We start from the raw sequence: 17,511 nt of genomic DNA on the forward strand, positions 1-17,511 counted from the left end.
ACATGAATGGTGTGAAAATTATTATTCGCACTGCAGTAAATACATGACTAATTTTATGACTGCAGCTTGATTACTGCTGCATATTTATACCCCTGTAGTACTTGGAAAGAGTGTGGCTGATCATGCTGTGGGAGTCGAGTGTAAAACTACAAAGAAAATTTCTTTGTTTAGACTTCCGTGTCAGACAAAATACTAATGCATTAACTTTAGAAGGGGTAAAACTGCTATTGCATTAATAAAAAGAAGCATCTTGTCCAGAACTTGGACCATGGAATAGTGAGCGTGGAGGATTTGTCTTTAGAATTATGCCATGTTATTCTGTTCATCATCAGTGCCAAGGCACTGCTGTATATTAATAGCTAATAACTTATTGAATTATCGTGTACATGCCACAATGTGAGTGTGGTCATTTTGTGGCTATTTTGTGGCTAATCTTCTGTTTTGAGGAGGGACTGACAGATAATTTCAGTGGCAATATAATCTTCTTTTTTAGGGGTAAAATTCTGTTGGGCTGTGATTAAAAGAGAGTTTAACGAAACAATAAAGATGTGATTAATATTTGCCAGCCACAGGAAGACTTGAGAGTCAGAACTCAAAGTTCCTTTACTGACTGTGACTGTGGGGAGACGTCCACACAGGGAGCAATTTGTTGTCACGAGGCGTTTAGAGGCCGTAGAAAGTCAGTGACACTCAACGTGACTACGGGCAAAAAAGATCCCACTGGTGACGCGTTGAAGCGACTGCCAGTGAGAGGACAGGATACAGGTGGTTGACATGACCTGGTGGGAAATGCCTTAAAGGGTAACCTCGGCAACTGGAACCTAGAATATCTTCTGTCGACCAACTGTCAGCATCAGACCAGTGATCGCTTCCCTGTGCGGATGCAACCTAACCTGAAAGGGCTACCCTGTCAATCAGCACGTCCTTCCCTCTCATTGGTAGCTGCTTCATTTTCTCATCTGGGGTTGATGAAAGTTTAACTCAGGATCCGCCCACCTTGCATTGCCAGCAGTTATTTTGCTCCACATCACCTGAAGTTGCTGAATATTGTTGACTATTTATGGTCTCTTGTTGCCAAGATGCTGCTGGTTGCTTCCTTTGTGGATGCCCCTTAAAAGTACTTCATTGCCCTCCACTAGAGAAAAATAAATGACAAAAAGAGAATAAAAGTGTTGCTTTTAGGCAACACTTTACAAACTTAATCACGTTACTTATCCCATAATAAGCTTCAAATAACTGCAAGTCCTTATTTAATATTCATGTCAGGAAAATTAAGATGATCCACAAGTCTGTAAGTTAAAAAGTTGTTTTTTCCCCTTGACTTGATTTGATTTAGATGAACACAGATGAATTTATGACATTTGCTCAGATAGTTTTTCAGCAGCTTTGATAGAAATACAGGGTTACACGTTTTTAACAGCAGCAGCCGCACACGTGTCCTGTGACTGCTCAGCAGCAGTGTTGTTGTGCGCACGCGTTAGCCATATTCAGCCGTGGCCTGAACTAGTCTGCTGACCTGAATCGAATATTGATGCCGCTGGTTAAACGTCGCATTGCAACAACCGTCTCTGCTCTGTCACTTTGTAGATATGTAATACAGCATACGTACATAGAGTGATGCACTGCGATTTATGTATTAACTAGTGTACTTGTCGCAGGCTGACTGATAAGTTAACAATTCCCGCGCATGCTTGAAGATGTTTGTTGTTGCACTGATTTCTCTGTTATTGGTGCAAAATTCATGTTTGGTTATATTTAAAGAACTCTTTACATGTAATAGAAGTTTTTACCAGATGCTTTTGTTTGTTGGGGATAGTTTATTATAGGGATGGACAGATTATTGGTTAAACCAATATTGGCCTTTTTTACTGTAGAAATATTGGTAGAAATGATTGTTTATCAATGCCTGGATCCATTTTTTTGTCTCCCCAATGTTTTTTAGTTTTCTAAAAGTTAAATGACAAAGTGATTAAGAACTAAACTGCAGTTAAAGCTTTTAGGATTTTTTTTAATTTATTGTAGTAAAGATTTGCTTGTTTTCCTGGTTTATTGTTTACTTATTAGAATAAATAGGTGCCCTTTGCTTTATAGGAAGTTACATTTCTTCTCACATGTGAACTGAAGGTAATTCCTAATTGTGTGCAATTGTAATCGTTTCTCTAGTCTGTGTGAAAAGTCCTGCTTCATGCGTGTCCAGTTAGTCACTCAAATGACATTTGATCGCTTGGTCATTCCTTCCTTACGGCAGTGTGGGTTCCCAGTATGTGTTTGTGAGCAGGCACAGACTTTTCTCACGGTTTGAGGAAGTGCAGAGGCGTCATAGAAATGGCCCTGTTGGAATATATGTAGGCAGAGTCATATTCCTCTCTCTGTCCACAGTCCTGGAAAGTCTATTTCTGTTGGTACAGAATCCATCTTTAGTTTCCCTTTCTAGACTTGGTCCTGGAGAGAGAAGCTGTCTCTTTTTCCTTTTTTTGGTTTCTCAGACCCCTCCACTGTTTTCTCCCATTCCTTCCCTATTCTTTGATTGTAATTGCATCTTTGGTAATGGAGCCTCTCGCTGGCCACACAGCAGCAGAATAAGGCTTGCAAACGCACATTAATAATTTTATGTCTGGATTGAGCCCGTGTGTGCGCCGGCGTCCGTGGGGGGACTATTTGCATCGAAATCAATGGTGGTGTTGGAAAATAAAATCAGCAAACCAGTGAAAGTAAGAAATAGGACTGGTTAACCTCCACACCCTCGGTTATAGTTTGAGGTCAAATGTTGATTTGTGGATTAGCAGTGCGGGGTTAATCAGTCCGAGGAAATTGTTGATTCAAAACACACATGCAAACAACCCATGGCCTGGTACTTTACTAGAAATCAGCATGACATGCACACCCACTCAATATGGGTGGACGCAGCGGCCTTCCAGAGTCCATCCAACCAGTTGTGTTTGCTGCCTACCGCTGTGAGAAATTCAAAGAAGAATGCATTTGATATTTTTGACTTGTTTAGGCTCCTCCTCTGAAGTCTGGGTTAAGTTCAGACCTGCCCAGTCATCCTTTTTACTGCCAGCTAATGTAGAGTTTCCTCAGTTTTACAGCTCTTTCCACTTGTGCTTTTTTTTTTTTTGTCTGTCTGAGGCTAAAGCTGATAGGCATGACAGTAACACGGTTCAAATGTTCATCAGTAATACACGGTCCTTGCCTGCGTTGTATGACTTGTGAATCGAGGACCAATTTGACGCTTTGATGACCAAAGACAGCCTGCAGCAGAATTCAGAAACGGTGTCAGAGAACGAGTTCTCACAGTGTGACCCACATTTAAAAGCCAGTCCATCACACATGAATCAATACACCAGTCAACTGTCGTTCTGAATAAAGTTCAGTTTGAAGATTTTTTTAAAAAATTCTTTTATTTTTTAAATGCTTGGAAGCACTGCTGCAGTGGTCACACAATGGTCTGGTTTTCTGTGAAATATCTTTGGATTTTCAGACAGGGAGCTCTGAGACTCACCTGAAACTCTCAGGATCATGAGCATTTTTACTCTTCTTTCATGTATTTCAGACAAAATGATTCGGAAAGAATATAATAAATGGGAAAATCAATGTTTTGATCTAATCTACACGGATCTGAACACTTGTGTGTTGCTTGTGTCTTTGTCTGTATCTGCAGGGGACAAAGATGGCAGCAAGGTAACGACAGTTGTGGCCACCCCAGGCCAAGGCCCCGACCGGCCACAGGAAGTCAGCTACACGGACACCAAGGTCATCGGCAATGGCTCTTTTGGCGTCGTCTACCAAGCTAAACTCTGCGACTCTGGAGAGCTGGTGGCCATCAAGAAGGTCCTGCAAGACAAGAGGTTTAAGGTAAAACTTGTTATGACTGAGAACAGCTGCAGGCGTAATTGACGAGTGTGCATATAAACACAAACTCAATGTTTACCCTCCAAATCACCCTTTTTTTTCTTTTCTTTCTTTTTTTTTTTTTAAAACAAAAAATCCATGCTATCAGAGTCGAGATGTGTGGCATTAATGAATGTTCCGGGGTAACCGTGAAAGAGACATGAATGGAGAGATCTTTCACACGAACGGGGAGATCAGAGAAGCTGTGAAACAAAAGAAAACAAAAGAAGAGCGGGAAAGTTTGTCATTCAACACATTCCTACTTTAAAGCGTGTCTTTTCTTCTTCTTGCAGAGAATGTGCGTGTTTGTGTAGTAGTGGAGCGGAGGTCTTTTCTCACACCGACAAACTCAAACACATAAATACTCCGTCATCCGTCAGCTTGCAAATGTCATGTTTCTTTCCAAGTAGAGCTCTGCTGGAAATCTCCTCCTGTGCTTTGAATAGATTTGGCTGATGGCTCGTTGTTCCTTCATTTGGGCAACATTGTCTTTGCTCCACTGGTTCATGGCCTCCGCTGAGTGTATATGGGTGGAAATAAGTGTCCCGAGTAGGGCTGAACGATTATGGAAAATAATCTAATTGCGATTTTTTTGCCCCAATATTGCGATTGCGATGCGATATGCGATTATTTTTTAAGGTCTTTGTCTTCTGTATTATTAAACAAAGACAAGCAATACATCATATAGTATGGCCAATATTATATTACATTAATTTTAAACTGTTCTTTCCTGGAAGACAGACCTCTGTTATGATGACATGAGGTGATGCATGAATTGATGACTGACATTTTTATTTAACTTCTTCAATCACAACAGTATATTTGAACATACACAATAGTTTATTTTTAGCTTACAAACATCTGAGCATAAAGTGCTGACAAGGAACCCTGGTGTAAACATTAAAATGAAAGTCAGTACAATGTGCAGATTGCAGAAATATACATTAAAAAAAATCAGTGGCTTTACCACACTCAGTTTTTCGACATCTGTGAACTACTAGACAGTCATTCAATTAAAAAATAATATTAAATAAATAAAACTAATAAATAAAAAATACACATATCTTACTGATCTCTGCAGTCAGTAACATTACACATAAAGTGCAAACATAATAGCAATTGTATAAACACACACACAAACACGCCTTTAAAATTTAAAGGCGTGAAATTGGACGGTCTAGCCTTCTGATTAGCGTCACCGCTGTCTCGGTGGAGTTTAATAAACTCGGCCGTCTGCTTCTTGCTATCTAAAATATAACCAGACACTGGTGTAAATTCTCGACTGTCTCATACTTCTGTTTAATAAGTTTTCTGTTTGACGTTTAGTCAGCTGTGTGAAAACCAAGGAGGAACCCACCCGGGGGATTAATAAAGTTTTATTTTATCTAATCTAATAACTTTAATCTCAGCCAAACCGATTTACTCACGAACAAACAAAACACTGAAAAAAGCCCAACAATAACATTTTTAGGTTGTCTAAGTGACTTATATATTACGTTTAACCCGAGCAGTGAAACTCCGCGGTGATCTGTGTGAAATGATGTGCCGGGAGTTGTGCCGTTCTCGGCCGCATCAGTAACCCTCGAGCTCCCGGCTAGCTGTCGAGCTGGTGGGTAGCAGACGCCTCTGAAAACGTCGAAGCACTTTTGCAAATATGGGATATCTTGATAAACCGAGCAGATATTTGATGTTTACACAACTACTTTCTCGCCTGAAAATATGTTAAAAGTTTATTTTGTGACCCAGAAAGATTAGTATGAGTAATTTTAAAACTTAGTAGCGGCCGCCATTGCTGGAAACTGGAGTTTGGCTGGGCCGCGCTATGAATTCTGGGATATGGTAGTAATTTGGACAGCCTTCGGCGCGTCGCTGTGACGTAATCGGTCTACAAATGCGGCCTCAGGAGGATGCAGCCCATGAATTGTATAATATAATCGCAGTATAATCGCAGCCTTTGCGGTTAGAAAATTGCACTTGATCATGTCGCGATATTATCGCAAATGCGATATATCGTTCGGCCCTAGTCCCGAGGATCATGTGGATAGGATGTTTACATGAAAGACACAAACTTGATAATAAGATGTATATAAGCAACATTAGCTGGGATTATTTTTGAGTGCTTAGGATAGCATATTTGGGTCTCTTGTTTCAGAAATCAGGATATGATGTTTATGTGGCAAAGACAAAATGGGATGCTTCAAAAACTCATGTTCATATAAACAAACTCATTGTCCCTGCCACTAGACCTCAGAAAGCAACGCTTGCAGAAGAGCTGTTTAGAGTTTCATCAAGTTTAAAGGCTTTAAAAAATGAGCTTCCACAGTATTTTAAGTGTGTGATCAGGCTGGGGGTAAACTGGGTAACAGCTCAAAGTGTTAATCTTGCAGTTGGTTATTTTATACATATGTATAATGTTTGTTAAATGGTTTAAATTCAAACCAGCGCTTCTTAACCTATTTCTGGGATGCTTCACTTAAAAAGCAGCCATAAACTCTAACACTGGGATCAAAGTTTTATTTATTAAAATACCAGGATACCATCAGTCAACTCGTGTTTGTTTCACTTTCACCAGAAAAATGATATCTGTTAACTTAGCTGGACTCCACATTTTTACCCAGGTCACCTACACTGGTTCTCTTCCTCACCGCTGAAGCCAGTGCAGTCTAATTAGGGATGTTATTGGATTTAGTGATACCAATACTATTATTGAGTCTGCTTAAAGGGCTTATTCTTTATCGATTCTCTTATTGATTGTTGATCAATTTTCTGAAAAATGGAGGCCCATTCTTGTTTTCAGCGGCCAGTATAGCAACAAAATATAAAAATAGCTTATGTTAGACTCAGGTACTCAACATGCTAAAGGAAGTTATTAAGCTTGCAGGTGTGTGATTATGGTGTACTGGACAGTTTAGTAGTGGTTCTTAACTGGAACTTGGTTCTTGAAATGTAAATCTATAGTAGTCACATGTTTCAGTTTCTTTAGGCTCCAGTCACACAGAATAGAAATCGGTCGGCAACCAAATGCAAACTTCAATTCAATTCCATTTTATTTATATCGTGCCAAATCACAACAACAGTGGCCTCAAGGCACTTTATTTTGTAAGGTAGACCCTACAATAATACATACAGAGAAAAACGCAACAATTATATGACCCCCTATGAGCAAGCACTTTGACAGTGGCAGTGGGAAGGAAAAACTCTTTTAACAGGAAGAAACAGCCAGCAGAACCAGGCTCAGGGAGGGGCGGCCATCTACCGTGATCGGTTGGGGTAAGAGAAGGAAAACAGGATAAAAGACATACTGTGGAAGAAAGCCAGAGATTAATAACAAGTATGATTCAGTGCAGAGAGGTCTATTAACACATAGTGAGTGAGAAAGGTGACTGAAGAAGAACTACTCAATGCATCATGGGAATCCCCCAGCAGTCTACACCTATTGCAGCATAACTAAAGGAAGAATCAAGGTCACCTGGTCCAGCCCTAACTATATGCTTTAGCAAAAAGGAAAGTTTTAAGCCTAATCTTAAAAGTAGAGATAGTGTCTGTCTCCCGAATCCAAACTGCAAGCTGGTTCCACAGAAGAGGGGCCTGAAAACTGAAGGCTCTGCCTCCCATTCTACTTTTAAATACAGTGCGAGAGCAAAGTGCTCTAATAGGGTGATATGGTACTATAAGGTCATTAAAATAAGATGGGGCCTAATTATTTAAGACCTTGTATGTGAGGAGCATGGTTTTGAATTCAATTCTGGATTTAGCAGGGAGCCAGTGAAGGGAAGCCAATATGGGAGAAATATGCTCTCTCTTTCTAGCCTTTTTTTGATTAACTGAAACCACTGTAAGCTACGGGAAATGCTGGTGAGTGGTTGCTACCTCCTTGGAATTGTCTTGGTTACAATAAGACAGCTTGTAGTTTGCAAGGGAGACGCAAACGTGTCCACAAACAGTGCCGCTGTGCACAGACTGGTGGTGAAACAGTGAAAAGTACAATACAAATGGAAACAAAGACGCTTAGCCTTGAAAGTAGAAGCTACACCTTTATGAAACATGTCAGCAGTAAAGCTTAATTTAGGCTTCTGCAGGAAATTTACGTCTTAACTTACATAGTAACTCCTTTTATCTCCACACTGCAACCTTTCACACCACTCGAGTGGTTGTGGTCGTCGACCCAACGTGTAGTTACGTTTCTCAGGAGGCGTAGAGTTGAAATAGGATTCCGGTTATTGCGTACGTTACAATGTAGATCTGACGCAGGAGTATAATTTACATGTTAGGCTTAAACTTGAACTTTGTGTTTGTGTCAATGCAAACTAAGGGTGACCATGGCTGCCTGCTAGCCACGCAAGGAGGATTTTTTTTGTTTTGTTTTTTGGTGCAGCGCTGTCTTCGCAATCGACAACCCCTAGCGACAGCCAGCAACCTCCAACAACTTGTCAGCCAGGTAGGGAATACACATTTTTCCCGGCAACTGAAGGTTACCAGGGGCTCACCAGCCGACCTCTAGAGTTGCTGCCATTCCAACCACAACTGAAAGTCACACCTTAAAAAAAACGAGTGCACTATTGTCGTGTGAGACTATATATTTGTCATACACACAGACACTCAATACAGTAACAACTACCAGCTGAGTTGGGGTTGGTTTGACTGGGCTCTTCCAGCCTAAGCACAGCAATTACTTTGCAGCTCTGAATGGACTCACACTTAATTTCTAACCTCACAGGCAAAAATAAGAAGTTTTTGCAATGATTAAAGGAGATACATTTCAACTGTAAAATTACTGCAAAAAACAATTTATACCTTACATCTCTGACCTTGTGATGCTGTAAAGTTTGTGTACGTTCTACCCATAAGCTTTTATTTCACTGTGTGACAAGAGATGCTTTAATTGTAGACATTTGACTAGAGGAAAGGGGGGAAAAAAGCACAGACGTTACTAAAAATAGCAGGGGCTATGTCGTCAGACTATGGTTCCAGTAAACAATGGCTGCAAACCAGGAGAAGCAGTTCACATTTACATGCATTTAAAGTAAAACTGAAAATACAAAATGAAATCTGGCATGAAGAAAAGAGGAAAAAAACGAACTAAAACTGTATTGACAATGATAAATGGGTAGGTTATGTGTCATACTACATACATGCCCCTGTTATAAATAAATAAATGAGTAGTATGTCTAATGGGAATTAAGTCTGTTAATATTTGATTTAAGCTTGGAAGGCAGAGCTATTCCCTTCTCGCTCATCATTTTATGTCCGTTATTCCCAGGAGGAGAACGCTCACTGTTGTCTTGTAGACTCCCATCCCGCTGCTCTTTTTCTTTTTACCCATAACTGTGAGAACTGCTCACAAAGTTCAGTCAAATCTATTTGCCTGTAGCGTTTTCACCCAACTGGTTCAGCTAAATGCTTGAGCTACTCAAAACCCTGGGTTTAACCTGTTGGAGATTCAGCACAGTTTTTCTTTTCCTCGGGATGTGCTAGTCCTTTGCTCTGTGAAGCCAGACAAGATGAATGATGTCACTTAATGGTGTAGGGGGTCGGACATCTGCCACCAAATTCGCGGTGCTCGTTGCGGACGCTCACACTGTCTTTTTGTGGCTCTGCGTGCCGGCCCCGGTGAAGTCACATCCTGCTCTTCCTGTTAGCCTGTGGTTAGCATGACGTGCTAGCAGGCCGCCTCCTCTTTTAAACAGCTCAGTGAAGCTCACGCTGGTTTGATTGTTCAGTTTCCTCTTTAGAGAAGACCCTCTGCCTCAGCTGGCTGTCGCTCTTTCCGCCTCGTCTTTCTCGCTGCTTTATCTGCACGTCCTCCTCATGAACAGCTTGTTAGGAAAAATGAAGCAAATGAGGGCTAAGACTCTTCACATGACTGTCAAGCATGCAGCGCGCGCACACACACACACACACACACACACACACACACACACACACAAACACCTGCGTTCTATTTTCTTCTCCCCCACTTCAAAAGCCTTTTGTCCACACTTCTGCTTTTTTCCTGTCTGATTTAGTGCTCATCTGTGAAGTGAGCGTGGGTTGAGTAAACCATGCCAGTCAACATGTGTGAATGTTTTATTTTCTCTCACTGACACACACACACACACACACACACACACACACACACACACACACACACACACACAACCAATTCAAGTCAAACAGGGTAATCATGTGAATAGGCTTCTGGTTTAACTGTGAGGCTGCTTTGGTGGGCTCACAGTGTTCTTGTTGTCCATTATGGGATGGGTCCTTCTCCCATCCCAACTGAGGGATCACATATCAGTCTATCGGAAAATGGATGCTCGCATTAGACCTCGCTGTCACACAGACCGAGAGCACGCCTGATGGCAGATACTTGTAAATATTATTAACGAATAAAGAAAAATAACAAATCCTGTAAATACTCTGTAGCTGAAACCTGATCAATTTAACCCCGTAGGTTTTTTTTAAATTCATAAGTGTGTGTTTGACAGTTTTGAGTAATACACTTAGAGAAACCCCTTTGTTCTTTTATTTTGGATGATTTACAGTTTGAGTGGGCTTGAGAGGGACCGCAGGTCTATTTTAATTGCATTTAACTTATACATAAACAACATTTCTTCTCATTATTTATATTTAAACCACATCAGATTGATCATTTTTTCATTTGTTTGATTGTACAAGTGCATTACAGTATTTATAATCAACTTATGTTCTCCCACAATGACAGCTCCGTATAATTCCCAAACACAATCCAAAATCTACATTGGTGCTGTAGGAAGCCATTTAAAACGACAAAACCAAGGAACTGGTTGACTCATCTGGAAGTATGAGATGGGAATAACTATAGTAGGACAGGGCTCGTGTTTGCGAAGGTTGTATTGTTCTGTGGCTTTGGCGTTCTTAATCTTTTTGGGATGCGGTTTGGTTTTGGCAGCATCAGCTGCGCGAGGCTCTCAGGTGTAGTCCTTGCAGCCGCCGCAAATCAAGTCATTTTTCTCTTTCCTCTCGGTCTCTGCTGTCTGTGCCGCTCACACTCTGGGGGATGATAGGTCAGCAGGATGGACTGCAGTATAACTGGAGCTGGGTTGGGCTTTACTCGACAGCCTTCCCACTCCTCCTCCATATGCTACTGTCTCTCTCTCTGTCTCTCACACAGAGACACACCCTCGGACACTCCAGCACAAAAAAGACGAGGGCGTTGCCTGCGGCCGGTCTTTGACCCCGTGTGCAGTGATGTCACTCGGTGATGTGGGGGGTTGTGTGTGTGTGTGTGTGTGTGTTTGGTTGTCGTGGCTGCGTAAAGGGTAAAAAAGCAGGGGGAAGACTGTGGGGATGATTTGCATCAGCTTAAGTGAATTAGACTGGGGGGTTGTCTGCAGGAGGCTATTGAGCTACCAGATGCTCTGTTGTGCTGCTGTTGTTTAGGTGGAGAGGACCTAACCCTGCTAACATGGGTTTAAAGCCTTATAAAGACAAGGACAGCTGCAAGCATCATCCCGACCCACGTAAGGGACTTTTCATGAGTCACAGCTTCAGACAGACAGTTCAAACCACGCAGTGTTTTGTCAACCACGTTTATCCATATTTCTTTTTACGAAAACCACTGATTTACAGGCAAAACTATGAGCTTAAAATCTTTTGGTTTGAGGAATTGGCATTTTTTTGTGTGTTGTTGCATATAATGAACAAACTTACCCATTCTGCTATCTTACACTGAGCTGCAAAACCAGTTGATGCCAGTCTGGAGGCTTTTAGAGGCTTTTGTAATGATCGTCTTGACTTGGACTTAAGAAGTTAAACAGTTATCAAAGCCACTGTTAAATAATACTATAAATTTTAGTTAATCATTAGATTAGTCAAAGAGGAAGATTAAATCTCTAGCTGCTGTGTTATATACTAAATAGTAGCACTTATGTTAAGCCTCTTTATTACAGAAGAGCAAAGAGAAGAACCTTCAATAAGTAGTTGTGTATTCCTACATAATGTGTTTTTACTCACAATGATACTAGACAATTTGTGGATGGATAAGTTGCTTAAAAGCACAACAGTCTCTTAACTTCGTAGTTTCAACTGATCACTCTCTGTTTAAAGTCCAAAGCTCACAAAGTACCAGTTTCTTTTGCCATCACATGTGCATCCAATTTAAACAACACAAAGATGATTTGCATGCGGTGCTTCTAAGCCAATCGTGAAACCTGTCTTTAGACAAGTTCAGACATGATGTTGAGTGGTTGACACTTGCTCTGGTAGCTTGTTAGTCAGCTGGACAGTCATGCAATTCTGTGCTTCCTTAATAACTTTGTCTGTGAATTAACTCTGTAACCAGTCTGGTTACAGGGGAATTAGACAGGAAGCTGCTGAGTTTCTTTGAGTGGAAATGTACATCTGATTTTTTTTTTTTCCATTAAAAGCATGCTGCATACTGATCATTGTGGCTATATTTGCCATCTTTATGTCACCAAAGTCACAGCGCTTGGTTTCTGAATGTAATCATATTTTTCCCAGAAGCTGCTAGCCTTCATCAAATACAAAAAGAAAGTAAATGTGGGCGGCAGTTCTTTTGTACATCTACAAGTGGACAGCTTCACTGAAAACCCACATCACAGCTATAGAATATGCTGCTCTAATACGTTTCTAATTGAAAATATTAAAATGTACTCATTCAAATTGCAGGACTTCTAACCAAAAGTCAGAATATTACGTAAGGAGTCCGCTTCACTGCTGCACACTGATGGTGCGTTTCTTTTCCACTTTGTCCCTGTACTGAGCTTTCTTCTCTGATCTCTGTGTTAGTTCTCCATATGCTTGTTACCCTCCATTTCTTTCTCGACACCGGGGCCACACAATGTTACACAAGCACTTTAGTCAACACTGAGCACTGTGGAAAAGAGGAGGAAGGAAAATGGAGAATGGGAGCAAATGTGGACTATAATGGAGCTGTTAAAGCTTTTTGTAATGCTTGAATTCCTGCCCAACCTTTGAGAAAATCCATACGCCCAACCTTTTTATGTATGGAAACACTGTATATGAATACAGATGGAGTGGTCTGACATTTTTTTTCTCGGCCTCTGGATTGTCTGACTACAGGGCCCAGAGCTTTACTCGAACCTTTCTGAACATCTTTTTTTTTTTTTGGACAACTCTTTTTCTGGGGCCATTTTCTGTAGGTGCTGGTGCTTTAAATGGGAATCGATGGCATGCAACCTTTTTTTTTGTTTGCTCTCTTCCCCTCCCTGTGGAAGTGTTTGTCTTGGTAACACACTGACCTGCCACAGTGATGCTATTGTGAAACCAGTTGACTAACGGAATGCGTTTTCTGTCATAAGACAGTCATAAGCAATATAAGGTTGATGGTTTATGTTAAACGTTTGGCTTGTCCAAACTGCACTCGTTGCTGTTGAACCCACTGAGGCTGACACGTAACGCTTCTGACATCTAGTTGTTTAAAAAAAGCTCAAAAGGAACTCTCCACAGTGTGCTAAAGGTTCAGTGGAAAGCTTTCATGATCTCCTGACCCTCTTTAGACCAACTGTGTTATGAAAGCTGTCTGAAGCATAAACATGAAGTATCTCTCACGCTTTTTCTGTTTTGTTTTCTTCTTTTGTTCAGAATCGTGAGCTGCAGATCATGAGGAAACTGGACCACTGCAACATAGTCCGCCTGCGCTACTTCTTCTATTCCAGTGGAGACAAGGTGAGTCGGCTCGGTGTGCTTCTTCTAATTCTTCATCTGACCGTGGGAGGATGCATATTTAATTCTGCACAAATATACAGGAAAAAATATTAACAGCCATCTGTTTAAATTGACTGTTCAGCATAATCTATTTTTTCCATCCTTGGAAAAGTATCGCACCTTGTGGCTGAGGAAGCGTATTCAAGGACGAGCCTTGCTTAGATTCCTCTTTTATGGGCCTTTTTAAGGTATCTTGGGGTCTTCTAAACAAAATAAAAGAAGATCTAAAATTCAATTTATTGACTCTGATTGCAGTAGCATAACACCAGCCTCTTCTACAGAGTATACACTAAATGTGCTCTGTGGACGCTGTACTTTCAGAAGCAGTTGAGCATTTTCTAGCTCAATCAACTTGTTCTGTGTTTAAAGGGACTGGACTCATAGCTTATTTCACTGAGTCCCATTCACAGGTCATTTTGTTGTATTTTGGAATCTGTTGTTTTCCTGTTTTTTTTTTATTTTTATTTTTTAATGTTTTCTCCTGGCCAGCTTAGCTGTAATAAATACAATAGTACATATCTTGCCTGGAAAGTCCCTCTCTGTGCCCTGCTGTCGGTCTTCGCCGAACATCAGGGGTCCCCTGGAGACTACACGGCTGTGCTATGTCATTCAGCTAGCTTACAACGGGCAAAGGTCTGTGTGTCAAATATAGAACCACGTGGACTTGGCTCACATGCTGTCGGGACTATACCCATGACACGGCAGTTAGGAATGCTTTCCTGTTGCTCACCTAGCGACACCAAGGAAAGCTGTTAAGGTTTGAAGGGAGGGGAGTGGACGGTGAGATGGTCAGAGGGCATCGGCTAATTATAGATCCACTCGAGCTCTCCCTTCCGCACCGTGCAAGCTCCAAGCCTGTCCCAGGCTCTCGTCACACACCCACTGACCTCTGGGAATCACCTCTAATTCTTGGTATACTGACACAACGCCCGAGGCGACATGTTACACAAATCACCTAACACGCTGCCAACTTTTTTTTATATTGCACAAGTTTCATGTGACTGTACCATTGCATCCACCTTTACATCACTTTCTTGTATAAGTCCCCCCCACCACCCCTTCTCTTCGCCCTCTCCTCACCATGTCTAATTATGGAGACCGGCACCATGTTTTTGGTATGGGATTTTACCACCCATAGAGCTGCTGAGAGGTAGTGAAGTAGCCAAAAGGCAATGTGAAAGGGATGGAGAGTTTCAGGCATGTTGATGGATTGATGGCAGATGGGTTTAAAATAAGTACGGGAAGAAAAAAGACATAGACAAAGAGATGACATGAGAAGAGGTCAGGTGTGTAGGTGCCACTGGTGTCCTGAAATGAGGGTTCATGTTGGGTGCAGCTGTGAGACAGGCAGGGACTGTTGCTACAGTAGCTGTCAGTGTGTGCACAGGTAGTCTTATATAAGTGCTGGCATGTGGCGTGCCTGATGCACACAGTGTGCTTTTGCTTTTACCCTTTAACCACTTGTATAATGCTGTGTTTAAACAGAAGGCCACCGGTCCAAACAGCGTAGGCAGGGAAGCAAATAGTCGCTTGACTTTTAACTATGAAATCGCTCAGAGGGTGCTTGGAACGTACTCTGCTGACATGTAGCTGCCCTGTGCTGCATTTCTTCTTAAAATCACATATATTTACACACTGATTGCTTTCAGTAACATGAAAAAAATTAAGATAACATTCTTGGCAGCAGATTGACACTACAGTTTTTTTTTTTTTCTGTTGTAACAGACTTGAAGACAAAGTTCAGTTCATTTTCAGGTTACTGACTGAACGGTGATTAGAAATATGAGAGGCAGAGTTCAAAAACCAGCTAATTAATTGTTCATAGGTGACGAATCTGCATTAAAATTAACTTGCACTCTCACTTGCAACTTCCACTGGCACATCTAGCACTAGGACCACCTTTGGTCTTCAGAACTACCCTAATTCTCTGTGTCTTAGAATAAATAAGCCACTTGAAACATTCCTCATTGACTTTGGTCCATGTTGACATGCTGTGGTGTTTTAACAATGCTCAGCTGGTACTAAGGGACCCAAAGTGTGCCAAGAAAACACCCCCCTCATCTTTACACCATCATCAAGCCAAAACCACTGATAGCAAGCAGGATGGATCCACAGAAGAATCCACTGAGACCTCTCAACAGAAAGTGAGGAATCTTAGACCATCCGGTATTTTTCCCCCCCAATCTTCTGTTGTCCAGTTTTGTTGAGCCTTTGTCAGCTGTAGCTTTAGTTTTCTGTTCTCAGCTGACACGAGCAGCTCCCAGCGTGCTCTTTTGCTGCTGTAGCCCATTTCCTTCCAGATTTAATGTGTTGTGCATTCAGAGATGCTCTTCTGCTTTTGTTATTTGAGTTACTGTTGCCTTCCTATGAACTCGAAGAAATCTGGCCATTCTCCTCTGGCGAGGATCAGGATATTTTCGCCCAGAGAACTGCCGCTCACAGAATATTCTCTTTTTTTTTTTTCTTCTTCAGACCATTTTCTATAAACCCTAGAGATGGCTGAGCGGGAATATCCCAGGAGATCAGCAGTTTCTGAAAAACTCAGCCTGTCTGGCACCAACAACAACGCCACATTGAAAGACACTTTAATCAGTGTTCTCCCCATTCTGATACTCAGTTTAAGTTGGTGCCATATCATTGACTGATTAGATATTTGCATTAATAAGCAGTTGAAAAGGTGTAACTCTAAAAAGTGTAGGAGTTTATTGAGGACTATGAAATGCATACAATTTGGTCTAGGCGTATGATTCTCGCTTGGGGTGCGAGAGGTCCTGGGTTCAAATCCCGGACGAGCCCCCAATTACGCCCCCAATTAAACATAAGAATAGACTTGTACATTACAATGGTGTAAAGAAATGGTAACTTAATGATAGAGCTGTGACTTTGGTTAATGTCATACATTAGTGTTGGAAATCACTTTGATCATGTCCAGTTAATTTAACGATGTGCAACAGATGCACTTTTCTAACGTGGGCATTGTAACTTTCCTGACTTCAACAGTGTCTTAAAACTGACATCATTATGTGATTCAGACAGGATTCAGGAGGGATGTGTAACGATGATGAGTTTTGTTAACATGGAACTCTCTTTAGACTTTAGTTAATACATCTTTTTTTATACTGCAGCTTACAAAGTGAGCAAATCAAAGTACGCTGTGTCACATCCTATTAGATTTTGATTCCTGTCGGAAAAACGTTTCCATGTTGGGGAAAATATATTGTACGTAATTAATAAAGCTATTGTTGTGCCACGTGCATAAGTGACGCTGATGGATGAATCCTGCTGCTCTGTGATGTTGCAGATATATAATAAACTCAGAGGAACGACTCCAGCACACACAAAGCTTAAAACTAAATTTCACCCCCTGTTATTGTTTTGTCAAAAACCCAAATCATATTTATTGCTCCCACTGAGTTTTGTTAATCTGTTATACTGAATGATACTGAATTGGAGGCCCTAATCTTTGGTGTCCACTATTTCTTCTCCACATTTATAATCAGTCTGGGTGATTAAGAATGTAACCCTGACTAGTTGTTGGAGGCATACATTCTTCTTCTTCTTCTTGTTATTGTGATTCTTGTTGAGGGCATTCCTCACATCAGTCTTTCCTTTTTCTTTTTTTTTGTGGGCTCAGAAACTGGCGACAAGAGAAACCACAGTCTAGTGCGTGCCTCTCCATTAATACTGCAACGAGTTACTTCAGATATGAAGCAGACGCTTTCAGATGCTGTCTGATAAGCAGAAAGACGTGCACGTCACAAACAGATTTAAGTGACGTGAATGACTCAACAACCTTGCGTGCTTGGTGAATTAGCTGGAAAGGAAAAGGGAACTGCTCTGGTTTTTTGTGGTATTTGTTGCTGGTGCCTTTAAAGGACTTTTAACAACTGATTTTTAAAAGACAAAATAAAA

At 41.2% G+C, this 17,511-nt stretch overlaps 2 protein-coding genes across 4 annotated transcripts in view; one reads left to right on the forward strand and one right to left on the reverse strand.

Annotated features, from left to right (window-relative positions):
- nr1i2 (nuclear receptor subfamily 1, group I, member 2) overlaps positions 1-17,511 on the reverse strand; it is a 110,026-nt gene that overhangs the window by 63,883 nt on the left and 28,632 nt on the right. The window lies entirely within an intron of this gene.
- gsk3ba (glycogen synthase kinase 3 beta-a) overlaps positions 1-17,511 on the forward strand; it is a 36,918-nt gene that overhangs the window by 4,290 nt on the left and 15,117 nt on the right. For all 3 annotated transcript variants that reach the window (XM_082509295.1, XM_082509293.1, XM_082509294.1), the window contains exons 2-3: positions 3,662-3,855; positions 13,477-13,560. In XM_082509295.1, coding sequence (XP_082365421.1) covers positions 3,662-3,855; positions 13,477-13,560 — 278 coding nt within the window. The remainder of the gene's footprint in view (positions 1-3,661; positions 3,856-13,476; positions 13,561-17,511) is intronic.

Source organism: Aulonocara stuartgranti, assembly GCF_965226115.1.
Source record: "Aulonocara stuartgranti genome assembly, chromosome: 16".
NCBI lineage: Eukaryota > Metazoa > Chordata > Actinopteri > Cichliformes > Cichlidae > Aulonocara > Aulonocara stuartgranti.